This window comes from Oncorhynchus mykiss, chromosome 26 (genome assembly GCF_057628025.1).
Source record: "Oncorhynchus mykiss isolate SJ-2025 chromosome 26, ASM5762802v1, whole genome shotgun sequence".
NCBI lineage: Eukaryota > Metazoa > Chordata > Actinopteri > Salmoniformes > Salmonidae > Oncorhynchus > Oncorhynchus mykiss.
In genome coordinates this window covers 7,723,274-7,741,570 of record NC_143047.1, presented here as the reverse complement: position 1 = coordinate 7,741,570, position 18,297 = coordinate 7,723,274, and the positions used below count along the sequence as shown (strand labels likewise).

The 18,297-nt window shown below is 39.8% G+C and overlaps 1 protein-coding gene across 4 annotated transcripts in view; it reads right to left on the bottom strand.

Moving 5' to 3' along the window:
• LOC110506299 (oxysterols receptor LXR-alpha) overlaps window positions 1–18,297 on the bottom strand; it is a 36,563-nt gene that overhangs the window by 15,288 nt on the left and 2,978 nt on the right. For 2 of the 4 annotated variants that reach the window (XM_090221792.1, XM_090221793.1), the window contains exons 2-4: window positions 6,897–7,118; window positions 3,208–3,289; window positions 1,019–1,258 (exon numbers count right to left, since the gene is read on the bottom strand). In XM_090221792.1, the coding sequence (XP_090077918.1) occupies window positions 1,019–1,184 (166 nt within the window). In that variant the 5' untranslated portion in view covers window positions 1,185–1,258; window positions 3,208–3,289; window positions 6,897–7,118. The remainder of the gene's footprint in view (window positions 1–1,018; window positions 1,259–3,207; window positions 3,290–6,896; window positions 7,119–18,297) is intronic. The other 2 variants (XM_021585766.3, XM_021585769.3) reach the window with 1 other exon arrangement.

Below are 18,297 nucleotides of genomic sequence, written 5' to 3'. Positions count from 1 at the left end.
AGAGGAGACTGCGTGAATCAGGCCTTCATGGTCAAATGGCTGCAAAGAAACCACTACTAAAGGACACCAGTAAGAAGAAGAGACTTGCTTGGGCCAAGAAACACAAGCAATGAACATTAGACCGGTGGAAATCTGTCCTTTGGTCTGATGCGTCCAAATGTGAGATTTTTGGTTCCAACTGCCATGTCTTTGTGAGACGCAGAGTAGGTGAATGGATGATGTCTCCATGTGTGGTTCCCACCGTGAAGCATGGAGGTGGGGGTGCATTGTTGGACACACTGATTTATTTGGAATTCAAGGCACTCTTAACCAGGATGGCTACCACAACATTCTGCAGCGATACACCATCCCATCTGGTTTGCGCTTAGAGGGACTATCATTTGTTTTTCAACAGGATAATGACCCAACACACCTCCAGGCTGTGTAAGGGCTATCTGACCAAGAAGGAGAGTGATGGAGTGCTGCATCAGATGACCTGTCCTCCACAATCACCCGACCTCAACCCAATTGGGATGGTTTGGGATGAGTCGGACCGCAGAGTGAAGGAAAAGCAGCCAACAAGTGCTCAGCATATGAACTCCTTCAAGACTGTTGGAAAAGCATTCCAGGTGAAGCTGGTTGAGAGAATGACAAAAGTGTGCAAAGCTGTCATCAAGTCAAACAGGTGGCTACTTTGAAGAATATATATTTGGATTTGTTTAACACTTTTTTGGTTACTACATGATTCCATGTGTGTTATTTCATAGTGTTGATGTATTTTACTTTTACTCTACAATGTAGAAAATAGTACAAATAAAGAAAAACCCTTTAATGCGTAGGTGTCCAAAATTTGGACTAGTACTGTATAAGATGAGACTGTCGAAAACAAACGGATTAGCCTGACGCTTGGACCAGTCCGACTGGTTTGATGACATCACTGGACACACAGGTGCCAGGTCTCCCTCACAAAATATGCATCTTGACCTCAATGGGACTTTGTGGATAAATAAAGGTTAAATAAATACAAAAACATGCGCACCTGTGTTGGCAGGCATGTCGCCGGCGGGGTCAGCCTTGATGTTGCTGGGGTCCATGAGCAGTGGGCTGCTCTTCTCAGCTAGTGAGGAAGGCCCTTTCTGGGGGGGGCTGGAAAACCCTGCATGGTGGGGTGGTTCCAGGGGGAGGAGGTTGCCCTCATGCTTCATTGCTGCACTGCTGTGGTTGTCACCACTGCAGAGGCAGTCCAGTTGCAGCTCTGGGGCCCCGTCGAACACTTCACCTGCGATACAGAAACACACATTGCAGGGTGTCCAATCAAAAATGCAGTTTTTGACCAATGGGTAAAATAACTATGTTAATTGTGTAGATCAGTGGTTCTCAACTGGGTTTGGCCTCGGGACCCAAATTGAACCAGGTTGTCTCAGTCGTGACCCAATATTCACAACACTTTTTTTTGTTGCCAAAATACATTGTGGAAAACTATTTTTTTTAATGCTATATTGATAGTAAATGTAGCAATTATATGACAAGGGAACAACCTTTCCACCTCTCATTGTGGATGTTACAATTTTCCCATATTCTTGATGAGCTCACTGGTTTAAGACCACAATCTAACAAAAATAGCACTGCTAATAGCACTATATTGAAAAGAATGTGATTGAAGAACAATTGTTCAAAGATTAAATTATTAAAACATTTAAATGTGTCATTTATCTTATCCAAGAGTGACCCGAGTCCATACTTTTTTAGCATTCTACATATCTGGTTTAAGTTCAGACTGGAGTATTATTTTATTTTACCCACGACCCATTCAAAACCTCCAGTTGAGAATTGCTGGTGTAGATAATCCTGTAAGAAAACCAATGGTCCAAACCGCATGTCCCTATCATAATCTGTTCAAAATGTATTGGCGTGTTTACCCTTGTAGGATGGGCAGAATAAGGGTGACTAAATAACAAGGAGCCCCTCCCCCCTCAGCAAGGCTAGATTCCGTGCAATAACTAAGGCAACCGGCTACCTGACAGGCTCACTTGCCTGTTGAACTCATTCTCTTTCTTCTCGAATCCGCAGGACATAACAATAGAGGTTATATGGATATCGATTTTCAGACACGTCATGTAATATTTTTCAGATTTTAGTATACGCTTTTCATATGAATTCAAAATTCCTGTAATTTTTTGAAAAGATTTCTTACAAAAGCAAGCGCATCTCTGAAATGTCAACCGAGCACTGAGCGTATACCAAGCTTTTCGTTTTCAAATCCTTTTACATTTAATTCTGCTTGTGTCATGCTAATTTAGCTTTTTGCGACCTGCGGAAACAACTTTGAAGACAACCACAAAAATGTCAAATCCTCAAAAGATATGTCAACAGAGCCCGGTGCTTATTATTGGATATATTAGACATAATGTTAAATTATGTTTTTGATAAAGAGCCCACTGAACAATTCAGAACAAGAATAATCATATTTGCCTTGGTAAAATGTATTTTATACCATAAGAAAACATTTCACCCACTATAGGCAGAGTGGGTGGAAAACCTACACATCGAGATGTTAGACCACTTTACGGTCACTTGCTGTGGCTTTACTTTTGAAATCATACATGACCACATCACCTTTCACATAGGACACTCAGTTCTAAAAAGTCACAAGATTGTGAGACGTTCACATTTAGGCCGAAATGTGCTCTAACTACATGCAACAATTACACCTGAAAACAGTCCTAAATGTCAATGATATAGGCCTATCTGTAGTAGTAAAAGAAGAAGAATAATTGAACAACTTAAAGCTATAAAAAGAAGATGTTTTACTGCCGATCGGCTGGTAACGCAAAGTTCTATGACAATGTATACAAATAGCAACGTCTTCCTGTTACACGGTTGGTTCTAGGAGGTTGAAAATAACATAATACTTCACATCCCTGAAACAGATGGGTTTGGATTATGACAGGGTAAAAAAGTAATACTAAGCTAATTCATTTCTTTAAACATTTAATATTTTCGTGACATGGCTAAGCCAGTTCAAATATATTTTTTTTAAAGAATAGATACATTTTCTTTTCTCTAAAAATTGTCACTACATTATTTTTCATTCTGTAGTGTACTATGTGGGGTGCCCTACAATGTCAGTGCAATGACAAGCGGGGTCGACTGAGAACCCAGCTGATGAATTGGAGTTAAGGACAAGTACCCAGTCAGATCACGACTAAAACAACATGGGGCTCTTACCATGACAAACATGTGATATCAGTCCCAGCCAGTGTGGACATCTTCTGCACAGCAGCTTGTCATTACGAAATCAAATCTGCACCTGGGGGTTAATACAATAATATCATACTATAATACGAGAGCCAATAGACCGTACTTTAACGCCATAAAGAAGTGATCACGTAGAAAACGTGAAATATCAAGTGCGCCTATACGTGTAATCTCAATTAAATAGCCTGTAGACTAGGTTATATGGGGCGGGGAAGCACGGCGCAGTCGTCTTTAACTTCCTAAATATGACAGGCTACAGTTTAGACTCCAACATCGACTGGAAATACATTTTACACTGCTTGAAAATCATCCGGCTCACATTTGTCATTTAGCAGATGCTCTTATCAAGGGCTCAAAAGGCACAGACAGGTTTTCACCTTGTAGGCTCAGGGATTCGAACCAGCAGCCTTTCAGTTACTGGCCCAACTAACCGCTCGGCTACCTGCCACCACCACTTATACAAAATGCTCCTAAAAGTTATGCAAAACGTAGCTCTAGTCAAGTACGTGTCCACTCTCTTATATTTCAACCCAACTACGTCTACACTATTGGCTGATATAGCCCAAAAAGACAGCTAGCCTAATATATAAAAATTGGCCACTTAAGAATCTCTGGTATTTTAACCTATTTCTTGTGCAAAAATAGCCTATTCGAAATTTTGACGAGGTGGCAAGATTGCTGGGACCAGGGCTGCGGTTTTCACCCTTCATTCGGTATAGGCTTCCTTGTTGTCACTGTCGTTTAGGTTAGTATTGTGGTGTAAGTACAAAGGTGACGTTCAGATTTCTACTCTCAAAGCCTTTAAACTCTACACTGTTTTAAAGTCACCGTGGACTCACGGTGAAATCCCTGAGCGGTTTCCTTCCTCTCTGGCAATGGAGTTAGGAAGTATCTTTGTAGTGACAGGGTATATTGATATACCATCCAAAGTGGAATGATTAACTTCACCATGCCCAAAGGAATATTCAATGTCTGCTTTTTACATTTTTACCCATCTACCAAGAGGTGCCCTTCTTCGCGAAGCCTTAAGAAACCTCTGGTCTTTGTGGTTGACTCTGTTAGAAATTCACTGCTCGACTGAAGGATCTTACAGATCATTTAATGTATGAGGTACAGAGATGAGGTAGTCATTCAAAAATAATTTTAAACACTTATTGCACACAGAGAGTCCATGCGACTTGAGCTAATTTCTAGGAGTTGAACACCTGACTGAAGACATTTTAGCTCTTCATTCATTTGTAAAAATGTCTAAAAACACAATTCCACTTTGACATTCTGGAGTGTTGTGTGTAAGCCAGTGACAAAATCTCAATTTAATACATTTTAAATTCAGGCTGAAACAACATTTGGAAAAAGTCAAGGTGTATGAATACTTTCTGAATGTATTGTAGTTGAAATTGTCGGTCTGTCACCTGGCCTTAATTTCAACGTCCACAAACGCTTTTTTGGTCCTTAAAATTGGTCCAAACCTAGACGTCCACGATTGGTTCAGATTTGGACCGGACCAAATCTGAACCAATCATAGACGTCTAGGTTTTGAAAGTTTAGACAGTACAGCACAGTAAGAGTACTACTTTTCTTTACTGTATTATAGAGTATAGATCAGAACAGTCCTTGTACAATAGAATGGAGTAGAGTTTAGTACACAGTAGAGCACACTAGAGTTGAGCAGATCAGAAATCTGCATTTTTTAAAAACAGACCTTGAAAAAAAATCAACAATTCACCTTTGTTTTATTTTGAAAGTCAGTGTATTTTCTGCTAAAATAGAGTGAGGGGTGTTAGAATATAGTTTTCCTTCAAAGAAAACACATTAGCGCAACACATTCGGCAGAAAATAGCTTCCTTTTCATCAGGATGGCAACCAAAGTGCAATTCTATTTATAGCAGCCACATTTAAAATGAGCTTACAATGGAAAAAGGTATTTTTGGCAAAAACGATGCATGGCCATCATATTTATAATGTTAATCATAAAAATAATGTAGCCAGCTACATTTCCTAATTTTCGCTTGAAGTTAATCTTGCATATTACCAGAGAAAAGTAGGTTACACTGAGAAAAGTAGTTACACATTAGTCAGAGCATGGTCTGCTGATAAAATGCCCGTGTGTGAATTCTCATCCAATTGGAAAAGTGCAACTGACGTACAAAATGTGTGCTGACAATATACAGCATTTTAGATCTGCGTTTACAAAATGCATCAAGATATTTCTTATGTGGCAAGAACAAAAAGTCTAAAAAAAATGCAAAATTCTGCATTAACACACCCCTGTTGAGTACACTATAATGTAGTGTAGTATACTTTACTTGAATATACTCGTGAGCTATAGTGTGCTGTACTTTGATGTCCAAACTTTGCAACAGAATGGTTCAGATTTGGTCCGGTCCAAAGCAACCAAATTTGGTCTTGTTTGGTGGTGGAGCTCATTAAAATAATAGCCAGGGTAGAATAATACCCAAATATTTCAACCTTTGTCTACCTATTTAGGATACATCACCATGAAGAGAATGACATTTATATCCATAATTATGCAGGGACCCATGATGAAATTCCATTAACACAATTCTGTTACTAGGTGTAAATCCACTACTGTAGTTTAATAACCAAATTAGATGTTTTCAGATGTTCTCAGTAAAATCTTAAAAGTAGTCTGTGCATAGAGTTTGAAATCAAATGGTTATTGATTGGTATACATTTTAAGTGTCTCCGCGCAATTTTATTACAGTGGAATTGTCCATAGCTAGGAGACATTGTGGTTTAGTGGGTTGAAATCTTCATAGAAGTCGGGAAAAAAATATGACAAAAATGTTTAGCACTTGAGTTAGTCTTTTTTCATATAAAAAAAATCTGATTTATTGAAATGTCCATGTGGTCTATATTAAAAAAGGGGCACTTTGTAATAACAGGCTTTAAAATATCCATGGGATATGGGATTCGAATAGTACTCTATTTGTGGAACGATTGATTGATTCTTTCAAGAACATAAACTTAAACTGCCTCATGAGCTTAGTCCAACTGTCCCCATCAGAACCCAAAATAAGCCTGCTTTACTCCAATGTTTGTAAACAACGTAAGTTTAAACAAACTGTATAGCCTCAAAACTAATGATGGGGGAGAGGGGATCGATAGTTACTTAAGGATATTGTTTGAGATATCGTACAATTTTGACAAAGGCACAATTTTATTTTTGCACTAGTTGGCTGTACCTGCAACAAAATGCCAGTATTTGTCCTACATCAAACGTGAACAATTAAGAAAAATGCAGGGCGGCAGATGGCCTAGATTAAGAGCGTTGTGCAAGTAACCGAAAAGTCACTGGTTTGAATCCCCAAGCCGATTAGGCCCGAAATCTGTCGATATGCCCTTGAGTAAGGCACTTAACTCTAATTGCTCCTGTAAATCTCTGAATAAGAGCGTCTGCTAAATTCCTATGATGTAAATGTAAAATGCCATCTGCCCAATCTTCATTGACTCAATTCAACCATTTGGGCAAATGTAGGCATAATAAAAATGTACAAAATTAAAGAAAACAGACTTACTTAGCATAGTCCTGTTATTCGTTTGAGCGGCACAAGTGTATTGCATGTCAGTAACTTGTCTGTGTGTTTAAGAGATTGACCAGAGAGTCAGTTAAACTGGGCATCTGGTGTTCAACATACCTTTCAAGTAATGTCCTGTTATGATCTGTCCATCTTGCCCATGTGAGACTGAAACCTCATTCAATGTGGCTGCTTCCCTGGCATTGACAGGCGAACAGCTTTAAGGACAGGCCTGTTTGTGTTCCACTCAAAAAAATAAATCCCTCTGTCCTCGGTCTCGTGGAAGTTTTATGACTCAAGCATATCTTGAGAGAAACACAAACCCTTCTGCTAGCCAATATCCTGTGGGAGACAGAGAGAAACAGAGAGATGGAGGAAAGGCAGGGTGAAAACAGGAACACAGACGAGGTAACTATTGGTCGTTTGCATGGTTCTGAAATCCCAATAGGGCCTTGTGCTGCTCAAATATTTTCATCTTGGAGTGTGTCTAACCAGCCACTTCTCACAAACACAATACAAAAAAGGTGTCTTCTCAAAGTCTAAAGTAGGCTAGTGAACAGAGAACTAACAAATCACAAGTTATAGTGTAATAGTACACCATTTGTACTGAACCGTTCGGTATGGGGACCTCAGGTCTGTCCGCACTGAACCCAAATTAATACATTAAAAAAATGTACAAAATAAAAATACACTGGGCCTATAAGCTATTGTAGGACTATGCCTCAAGTAAATCTGAGCAGAAAAATATTTCAGGCTATTCCATAAAAAATTTAATTGGCGCATTTGAAACTGTGCTTTTGTGAGGCACAGCCAGAAACTAGTTTAAATCTCCAGTTTGGGAACATTGTCTTCCCAGACTACAACAGCGATGGACAGATAGTGGATAAAACGTTAACAGTACGTTGCCACGCTCAATGAGAATAACCTATGCATGTTGACACATTTCAGGGCTCCACAGTGCAACCATTTGACTTACATTTCAATAAAAAATGTTAATGTGTACCAGCTAAATTGCAGTGGTCTGAAGGAATAGGTCCATTCTATGATTTATGTTTCTATAATTGAAATGACACCCACCTTGTATTCAAGAGCATGTCTCAACCAATGGCAGGCACAACACAAAAACCTCAGATGATGTAAAGTAGGGTCGAAGCTTTAACATGAGTGAATGTAAGGCAATGTATCGCAGTGCTAGAGGTGTCTCTAGAGACCTGGGTTCAATCCCGGGCTGTGATTCAGCCGGGAGATCCGCGAGGCGGCGCACAATTGTCCCAGCGACGTCCCGGTTAAGCCCACTGGGATGTCCTTGTCCCATCGCGCTCTAGTGACTCCTTGTAGCGAGCAGACCGCCATTATGAGTCAGCATCACTAAAGTGTCATGCCGCCATCTTGGTAAGGTGGTTCTCTAAGTTTTTCCCAATTTGAAGTTTAGTCATTTCGGTAATGAGAAGGTCAAGTGTCAAAGGTTATTTTTTAGAAAAATATCCTCATTCTGAAAACATAAGTGAAGAAATTAAATGAATTTGTGCTCAACTAAGGACTACTCCAATGGCTGATGCATCATTGGTGAATAAAAATGTATTGAAAAACTGAGTTTGTACAGCAACTTCAAAAAGTGTTACAGTGCCTTGCGAAAGTATTCGGCCCCCTTGAACTTTGCGACCTTTTGCCACATTTCTGGCTTCAAACATAAAGATATAAAACTGTATTTTTTGTGAAGACAACAACAACAACAACAACAAGTGGGACACAATCATGAAGTGGAACGACATTTATTGGATATTTCAAACTTTTTTAACAAATCAAAAACTGAAAAATTGGGCGTGCAAAATTATTCAGCCCCTTTACTTTCAGTGCAGCAAACTCTCTCCAGAAGTTCAGTGAGGATCTCTGAATGATCCAATGTTGACCTAAATTACTAATGATGATAAATACAATCCACCTGTGTGTAATCAAGTCTCCGTATAAATGCACCTACACTGTGATAGTCTCAGAGGTCCGTTAAAAGCGCAGAGAGCATCATGAAGAACAAGGAACACACCAGGCAGGTCCGAGATACTGTTGTGAAGAAGTTTAAAGCCGGATTTGGATACAAAAAGATTTCCCAAGCTTTAAACATCCCAGGGAGCACTGTGCAAGTGATAATATTGAAATGGAAGGAGTATCAGACCACTGCAAATCTACCAAGACCTGGCCGTCCCTCTAAACGTTCAGCTCATACAAGGAGAAGACTGATCAGAGATGCAGCCAAGAGGCCCATGATCACTCTGGATGAACTGCAGAGATCTACAGCTGAGGTGGGAGACTGTCCATAGGACAACAATCAGTCGTATATTGCACAAATCTGGCCTTTATGGAAGAGTGGCAAGAAGAAAGCCATTTCTTAAAGATATCCATAAAAAGTGTTGTTTAAAGTTTGCCACAAGCCACCTGGGAGACACACCAAACATGTGGAAGAAGGTGCTCTGGTCAGATGAAACCAAAATTGAACTTTTTGGCAACAATGCAAAACGTTATGTTTGGCGTAAAAGCAACACAGCTGAACACACCATCCCCACTGTCAAACATGGTGGTGGCAGCATCATGGTTTGGGCCTGCTTTTCTTCAGCAGGGACAGGGAAGATGGTTAAAATTGATGGGAAGATGGATGGGGCCAAATACAGGACCATTCTGGAAGAAAAGCTGATGGAGTCTGCAAAAGACCTGAGACTGGGACGGAGATTTGTCTTCCAACAAGACAATGATCCAAAACATAAAAGCAAAATCTACAATGGAATGGTTCAAAAATAAACATATCCAGGTGTTAGAATGGCCAAGTCAAAGTCCAGACCTGAATCCAATCGAGAATCTGTGGAAAGAACTTAAAACTGCTGTTCAAATGCTCTCCATCCAACCTCACTGAGCTCGAGCTGTTTTGCAAGGAGGAATGGGAAAAAATTCCAGTCTCTCGATGTGCAAAACTGATAGAGACATACCCCAAGCGACTTACAGCTGTAATCGCAGCAAAAGGTGGCGCTACAAAGTATTAACTTAAGGGGGCTGAATAATTTTGCACGCCCAATTTTTCAGTTTTTGATTTGTTAAAAAAGTTTGAAATATCCAATAAATGTCATTCCACTTCATGATTGTGTCCCACTTGTTGTTGATTCTTCACAAAAAAATACAGTTTTATATCTTTATGTTTGAAGCCTGAAATGTGGCAAAAGGTCGCAAAGTTGAAGGGGGCCGAATACTTTCACAAGGCACTGTATGTTAATTGACAAACGTGTCCACAGGTGTTTAAGTAATAAATATTATAGTTCAATGTAAACCATTTATGGACCAACTACAGCAACAGTGTTTTATTCAAATAAGTTAGGTTTTTCTAAAGTAAAATTTAATTTTAAAAAATGACCTGAAGATTTAATACGGACAAATTTTGGTAATCAGACTTTGGGGTGACATTTTTTTTCATTATAATAAAGACAGTGCCATAAACTAGGCATCTTAGTCTTCAGAATTATAGTTCACCGTTGCAGATGCATCATGGTTTTCTAACTCAATTTGCTAAGCCATAGTTAAAGCTGGTTTCATGAGAATCACACAGCTGTTCAAAATTCATTGATTCTTGAAGAACCACCGCTACGCTAGACTCCGCATGAGCTTAGTACAACCGTCTTACCAAGATAACTAGGGCTAGGAATTGCCAGGGACCTCACGATATGATAAAGACACTTTGTTGCCGATGCAATATGTATTTCAATTCTCATAATTCTAGATGTATTACGATTAGATACTGAGATTTAATTGCAATTTGATGTTCCAAACATATTGCTCACTATATGTCTGCTGCTGAGAAACAAGACAGAGCATAAGAAAATGTGTTTTGATCAGTCATGGAAGTAAAAGCGCTGAAAATGTGTTAGGTTACTATTTAAAAAGGAAGATGGGTAACAAGCTATAGGATGAAAACTACCAGTGTTAATGTGCAGGTACAGCCAACTAACATTAGCTAACGCTATTTAGCACCAGTGGTAGAAAAATTACCCAAATGTCATACTTGAGTAAAAGAAAGATACCTTAATAGAAAAATCACTCAAAATCAGTAAAAGACAACCAGTAAAATGCTACTTGAGTAAAAGTATTTGGTTTTAAATATACTTAAGCATCAAAAGTAAATGTAATTGCTAAAATATACTTAAGCATCAAAACTATAAATCATTTCAAATTCCTTATATTAAGCATACCAGACAGCACACTCCAACACTAGGATATTACATACAAACCAAGCATTTGTGATTAGTGAGTCCTCCAGATCAGAGGCAGTATGGATGACCAGGGATGTTCTCTTGATAACTGTGTGAATTAGGCCATTTTCCTGTCCTGCTAAGCATTAAAAATGTAACGAGTACTTTTGGGTGTCAGGGAAAAATCTATGGCGTAAAAAGTACATTATTTTCTTTAGGAATGCAGTGAAGTAAAAGTTGTCAAATATAAATAGTAAAGTAACAAAAACTACTGAAGTAGTACTTTAAAGTATTTTTAATTAAGTACATTACACCCCTGCTTTTTACAAATCGATTCTTGGGAGTCAAATTATCAATATAATATAATGTGTATATATATATATATATATATATATATATATATATATATATATATATATATATATATATAATATAATGTAACTATTGATTTTACCTGCATCACTATTGACCACCCCAAATAAAAATTTTAAAAAAATAGGCTATACTTGTTTAGTCCATTGTTTGTAAACAAGCTTCAAAATCAGTTTAAAACTATATTTTTGATATTGTGGACTGTCAGTTGTATCCATAGTACCATCTATGAATGTAAGAGATTAGGCCTACAATTCTCCAGAACCATTTCTTAGTTATGGCAAAACAAGTGCCTGGGCTGCCGTTGGTGAAAAACTAAAGAAGGATTGTTCCTTTCAATACTTTTTGCCTATTTAAAATGTACTGGTCAATGTAGTGTGTCCTAGGCTAACAATTTCCACTTTAGAGGACAGGAAAGCTGCAGCTGGTTTGAAAGCTTGAGTTGACTGGGTGAATGAGGATCTTTGGGCTGTGGGCCACTGACCTAAAGTAACCTCCCTCCCTTGCTCAATACAAGTCCAATGTTCTGTAGAGCTTATCAGGAACCTATGTCCAGGAAATGGGTGCTACTGTTCTCAAAGACTGGTAGAATTTAAAATCATAGGAGACATTCCCAATAAATGATTAAAAATATATATTTTAAGGGGATATCTGCATTTGCTACATCCATTTTTTTTTATTCATGATATACACCTATTGATTCCTGAAGAGGCCTAATTCAAAAACCTTACTTAAAAATATCCTTTGGTCATAAATAGATGACATTAATTTATTTCCATGGCTAGGGGGAGCAGACATTCTGAGGTATGAAATTAGGAATATGCCCTTTAACCCACTTTATTCGAAGCCTGTTCTGAGAACTATTGGGAACGGTCCCCTTACTTGTAAACATAGGATTGTTACTCAACAATGGTGAAGAAGCCATACAAAGCTTTAAGAAAACTCATGTTGCTTATGCCCAAGTTTCAGTACCTCCTTTGCTAGCGAGCATGCATGGGAGTGTGTGTGTACGTACAATCTCACAGTGAAAGGCAGCAGGAGACAGTTCCATCACAGTAGAACATCTATTGCCAGTAAGCATATTGGGTGTAACTTTTATTTTTTCTCCTGAGTGTCACAACATCAGCGGGTGTAACTACTGGTTAAGCGAAAAGACTTCCATACTCAGCACCAACAACAGCGTGTGAAAGGTAACCTTAGCAGATTTTGGCCATCCATAATCACACTTCAAGGAATTCTGGGTACAGAACTAGTATGAGTTCTAGTCATTATATTTATATGAGTTTGGCCTCTAATGACCCACTGAGGAAAGAAAAGTCACCTCAAATTAAAGTCCCCCCCCCCACACACACACGTAGACTTGGACATGGACACAATTACTACCGTTGCTAGCTAGTAACGGGCTAATGCAACGCTCCATTAGCCGTTACAGGTTAGGTACGGTTTGGCGAAGCACCAAAAATTTGAAACCAACCGTAACAATACCATCTTAATTTTCGAGTCGGTCAAACCTTTTTCCACATTTTGTTACAGCCTTATTCTAAAATTGTATTTTTTTTTTTTTTTTTTTAATAAAACAGCATCTACACACATTACCCCATAAAGACAAAGCAAAAACAGGTTTGACATTTTTACAAGTGTATTAAACATAAAACAGAAATACATTGTTTACATAAGGTATTACATAGTATTCAGACCCATTTCCATGAGACTAAAATGAGCTCAGGTGTATCCGGTTACCATTGATCATCCTTGAGATGTTTCTACAACTTGATTGGAGTCCAATTCAATTGATTGGACATGATTTGGAAAGGCACGCAACTAATATATATATATATATATATATGGTCCCACAGTTGACAGTGCATGTTTCAGAGCAAAAACCAAGCAATGAGGTCAAAGGAATTGTCCGTTGAGCTCTGAGATAGGATTGAGGCACCGATTTCGGGACGGGTACCAAAACATTTCTGTAGCATTGAAGGTCCACAAGAACACAGTGGCCTCCATCATTCTTAAATGGAAGAAGTTTGAAACCCCCAAGACTCTTGCTAGAGCTGGCCAACCAGTCAAACTGAGCAATCGAGGGAGAAGGGCCTTGGTCAGGGAGGTGGCCGAGAACCCGATGGTCACTGACAGAGATCCAGAGTTCCTCTGTGGTGATTAGAAAACCTTCCAGAAGGACAACCATCTCTGCAGCACTCCACTAATCAGGCGTTTATGGTAGGGTGGCCAGACAGAAGTCACTCCTCAGTAAAAAGCAGGTGACAGCCCACTTGGAGTTTGCCAAAAGGCACCTAAGACCATGAGAAACAGGAATCTCTAGTCTGATAAAATCTAAATTGAAAACTTTAGCCTGAATGCCAAGCGATACGTCTGGAGGAAACCTTACACCATCATGCTGTGGGGATGTTTTTCAGCAGCAGGGACTGGGAGACTAGTCAGGATTCTTGATGAAAACCTGCTCCAGTGTGCTCAGGACGTCAGACTGGAGCGAAGCTTCGCCTTCCAACAGGACAACGACCCTAAGCACACAGCCAAGACAATGCAGGAGCGTGTGGCCCAGCCAGAGCCCGGACTAACCCAATCAAACATATCTGGAGAGACCTGAAAATAGCTGTGCAGCGACACTTCCCATCCAACCTGACAGAGCTTGTGAGGATATGCAGAGAAGAACTGGAGAAAAACCTTAAATACAAGTGTGCCAAGCAAGTAGCGTCATACCCAAGATGACTCCAGGCTGTAATCGCTGCCAAATGTGCTTCAACAAAGTACTGAGTAAAGGGTCTAAATACTTACGTAAATGTAACCTGTTTTTGCTTTGTCATTATGGGACATTGTGTGTAGATTGAGGGGGGAAAACAAATACATTTTAGAAAAAGGCTGTTAACAAAATGTGGAAAAAGTCAATGGGTCTGAATTCTTTCCCAATGCACTGTATCTTCTAAAAAGTCAGTGTCCAGTTGCAGGTGGGTAGTTTGAATTTAGAAAATGCTTCGTTATTAAAATAAATCCATGTTTTCCTTCATGAAGTAATCCAACATCGTGTACACCGCCATCTTGTCTATTTAAAATATTTTCTCATTGATCGTTACAGGTGAGTGTCATAATGACATACTGCACTTTGCGGTGGACCCATCTGGACTGTATGGTTGATGAAACAGTGAAGCATGTGTTGATGTATTGTTCTAAGTACCAGTATGTGGAAGAGGGATAGATTGATGTTTAGGGTTATTGAGGTTGGACAGGGATGGATGATTGACTACACACTCCATCCAGTACAGTAGGTGGACCTCTAACGTTTGTTTGCGGACCGCCATTATCTTATAGAAGGGGTGGACATACCGGTCTCAATCAATTACAATTAGAACTAGAGGTCGACCAATTAATCTGAATGGCCGATTAATTACGGCCGATTTCAAGTTCATAACAAGCAGAAACCTATTTTTTTTACACCTTTATTTAATCTTTATTTAACTAGGCAAGTCAGTTAAGAACACATTCTTATTTTCAATGACGGCCTAGGAACGGTGGGTTAACTGCCTCCTTCAGGGGGAGAACGACAGATTCACCTTGTCAGCTCGGGGGATCCAATCTTGCAACCTTACAGTTAACTAGTCCAACGCAATAACAACCTGCCTCTTGTTGCACTCCCACAAGGAGACTGCCTGTTACGAAAAATGCAGTAAGCCAAGGTAAGTTGCTAGCTAGCATTAAACTTATCTTATAAAAACAATCAAACATACTCACTAGTTAACTACACATGGTTGATGATATTACTAGATATTATCTAGGGTGTCCTGCGTTGCACATAATCTGACTGAGCATAGAAGTATCTAAGTATCTGACTGAGCGGTGGTAGGCAGAAGCAGGCGCGTAAACATTCATTCAAACAGCACTCTCGTGCGTTTTACCAGCAGCTCTTCGTTGTGCGTCAAGCGTTGCGCTGTTTATGACTTCAAGCCTATCAACTCCCGAGATGAGGCTGGTGTAACCGAAGTGAAATGGCTGGCTAGTTAGCGCGCGCTAATAGCGTTTCAAATGTCACTCGCTCTGAGCCTGTGGTTGTTTCCCTTGCTCTGCATGGGTAACGATGCTTTGAGGGTTGCTGTTGTCGTTGTGTTTCTGGTTCGAGCCCAGGGAGGAGCGAGGAGAGGGACGGAAGCTATACTGTTACACTGGCAATACTAAAGTGCCTATAAGAATAGGAATACAAATGGTATAGAGGGAAATAGTCCTATAATTCCTATAATAACTATAATAACCTATAATAATTCCTATAATAACCAAACCAGAAACCATGGATAGATGGCAGCATTCGCGCTAAACTGAATGTGCAAACCACCGCATTTAATCATGGTTGAATACAAACATTTTAATTATTCCCTCCGTAAGGCAATCAAACAGACAAAGCGTCAGTACAGAGACAGTTTAATAATGGAAAAATTGTTGTAATCAATTTATCACTAGCCACTTTATATAATGTTTACATACCCTACATTACTCATCTCATATGTTAACACTGTACGCTATACCATCTACTGCATCTTGCCGTCTTGATGTAATGTATCACTAGCCACTTTACACTATGCCGCTTTATATGTTTTCATACCCTACATTACTCATCTCATATTTATATTGTACTCTATACCATCTACTGCATCTTGCCTATGCCATTCGGCCATCACTCATTTATATATTTTTATGTACATATTCGTATTCATTCCTTTACACTTGTGTATAAGGTAGTTGTAAAATTGTTAGGTTATATTACTGCATGGTCGGAACTAGAAGCACAAGCATTTTTCTACACTTGCATTAACATCTGCTAACCATGTGTATGTGACAAATAAATGTTATTTAAAAGTGGAGTCACAATTCAACGGCTCAGACATGAGACGTATGTGGCAGGGTCTACAGACAATCACAGATTACAAAGGGAAAACCAGCCAAGTCGGACACCGACGACCTGCTCCCAGACAAGCTAAACACCTTCTTTGCCAACTTTGAGGACAACACAGTGCTATCAACACGGCCCACTCCCAAGGACTGTGGGCTCTCATCTGTGGCCTACCTGAGTAAGACATTTAAGAGTGTTAACCCTCGCAAGGCTGCCGGCCCAGACAGCATCCATAGCCGCATCCTCAGAGCATGCGGTGACCAGCTGGCTGGAGTGTTCACAGACATATTCAATCTCTCCCTAATCCAGTCTGCTGTCCCCACATGCTTCAAGATGTCCACCATTGGTCCTGTACCCAAGAAACCCTACCCCATCCCAAAATCCCTTTCATCCCTGTCCAACCTCAATAACCCTACACATCAAAGCAAAGGTAACTGAACTAATGACTACCGCCCTGTAGCACTCACTTCTGTCATCATTAAGCACTTGAGAGGCTAGTTAACCTCTTGTGTAGGGGGCAGTATTTTGATGTTTGGATGAAAAATGTACCCAAATGAGACTGCCTATTTCTCAGGCCCAGAATCTAGGATATGCATATAATTGTTAGGATAGAATTAGGCTAGAAAACACTCTTAAGTTTCCAAAATTCTCAAATATTGTCTGTGAGTATAATAAAACTGATATTGCAGGCGAAAACATGAGGAAAATAAAACCCGGAAGTGTTGTTTTTCCTGAAAGCTCTGTTCCGTAGCCTGCCTTCGCTCCATTTAAAGGGATATCAACCAGATTAATTTTCCTATGGCTTCCCCATGGTGTGAACAGTCTTTAGACAGTTTCAGGCTTTTATTTTGAAAAATTAGCGAGAAAGATCACATCGTGTCATTGGATGGCTGGGAGCCAGCAGCGTTTTGCATGCGCAACAGCTTGGAGCAGACATTTTCTCTCTCTCTCTCTCCTATTGAAGAAGCTACAGTCCCGGTTGAAATATTATTGATTATATATTGTAAAAACAACCTGATGATTGATTATAAAAAACATTTGACATGTTTCTACGAACATTACGGATACTAATTGGAATTTTCGTCTGCGATGTCGTGACCGCTCGAGCCTGTGGATTTCTGAACAAAACACGCCAACCAAATGGAGGTATTTTGGATATAAAAATAATCTTTATTGAACAAAAGGAACATTTATTGTGTAACTGGGAGTCTCGTGAGTGCAAACATCCGAAGATCAAAGGTAAGCGATTCATTTTATTGCTTTTCTGACTTTCGTGACCAATCTACTTGGCTGCTAGCTGTTTGTAATGTTTTGTCTCCTGAGAGAGGTGTCCTTATATAAACGCTTGGTATGCTTTCGCCGAAAAGCTTTTTTGAAATCTGACACGCCAGGTGGATTAACAACAAGCTAAGCTGTGTTTTGCAATATTGCACTTGTGATTTCATGAAAATTAAATATTTTTTGTAATTTAATTTGAATTTAGCACTCTGCAATTCAGCAGATGTTGACAAAAATTATCCCACTAACGGGATGGGTGCATCAAGAAGTTAAGATCATAACCACCTTACACCCTAGACCCACTTCAATTTGCTTACCGCCCCAATAGAGCCACAGACGATGCCCTATCCCACCTGGAAAAGAGGAATACCCATGTAAGAATGCTGTTCATTGACTATAGCTCTGCCTTCAACACAATAGTACTCTCCAAGCTCGGGGACCTGTCTGAACACCGCTCTGTGCAACTTGGGCCGCCCCCAGGTGGTGAAGGTAGGAAACAACATCTCCACTTCACTGATCCTCAACACAGGGGCACCACAAGGTTACGTACTCAGCCCCCTCCTGTACACCCTGTTCACCCATGACTGCGTAACCACACACAGGCCTACTATGGTTGTCACCTGCAGACTTGATGCTTGAGTTGGTACTCAAGCATCAAGTCTGCAGGTGACAACCATAGTAGGCCTGATTACCAACAATGACGAGACAGCCTACAGGGAGGTGGTGAGGGCCCTGGCGGAGTTGTGCC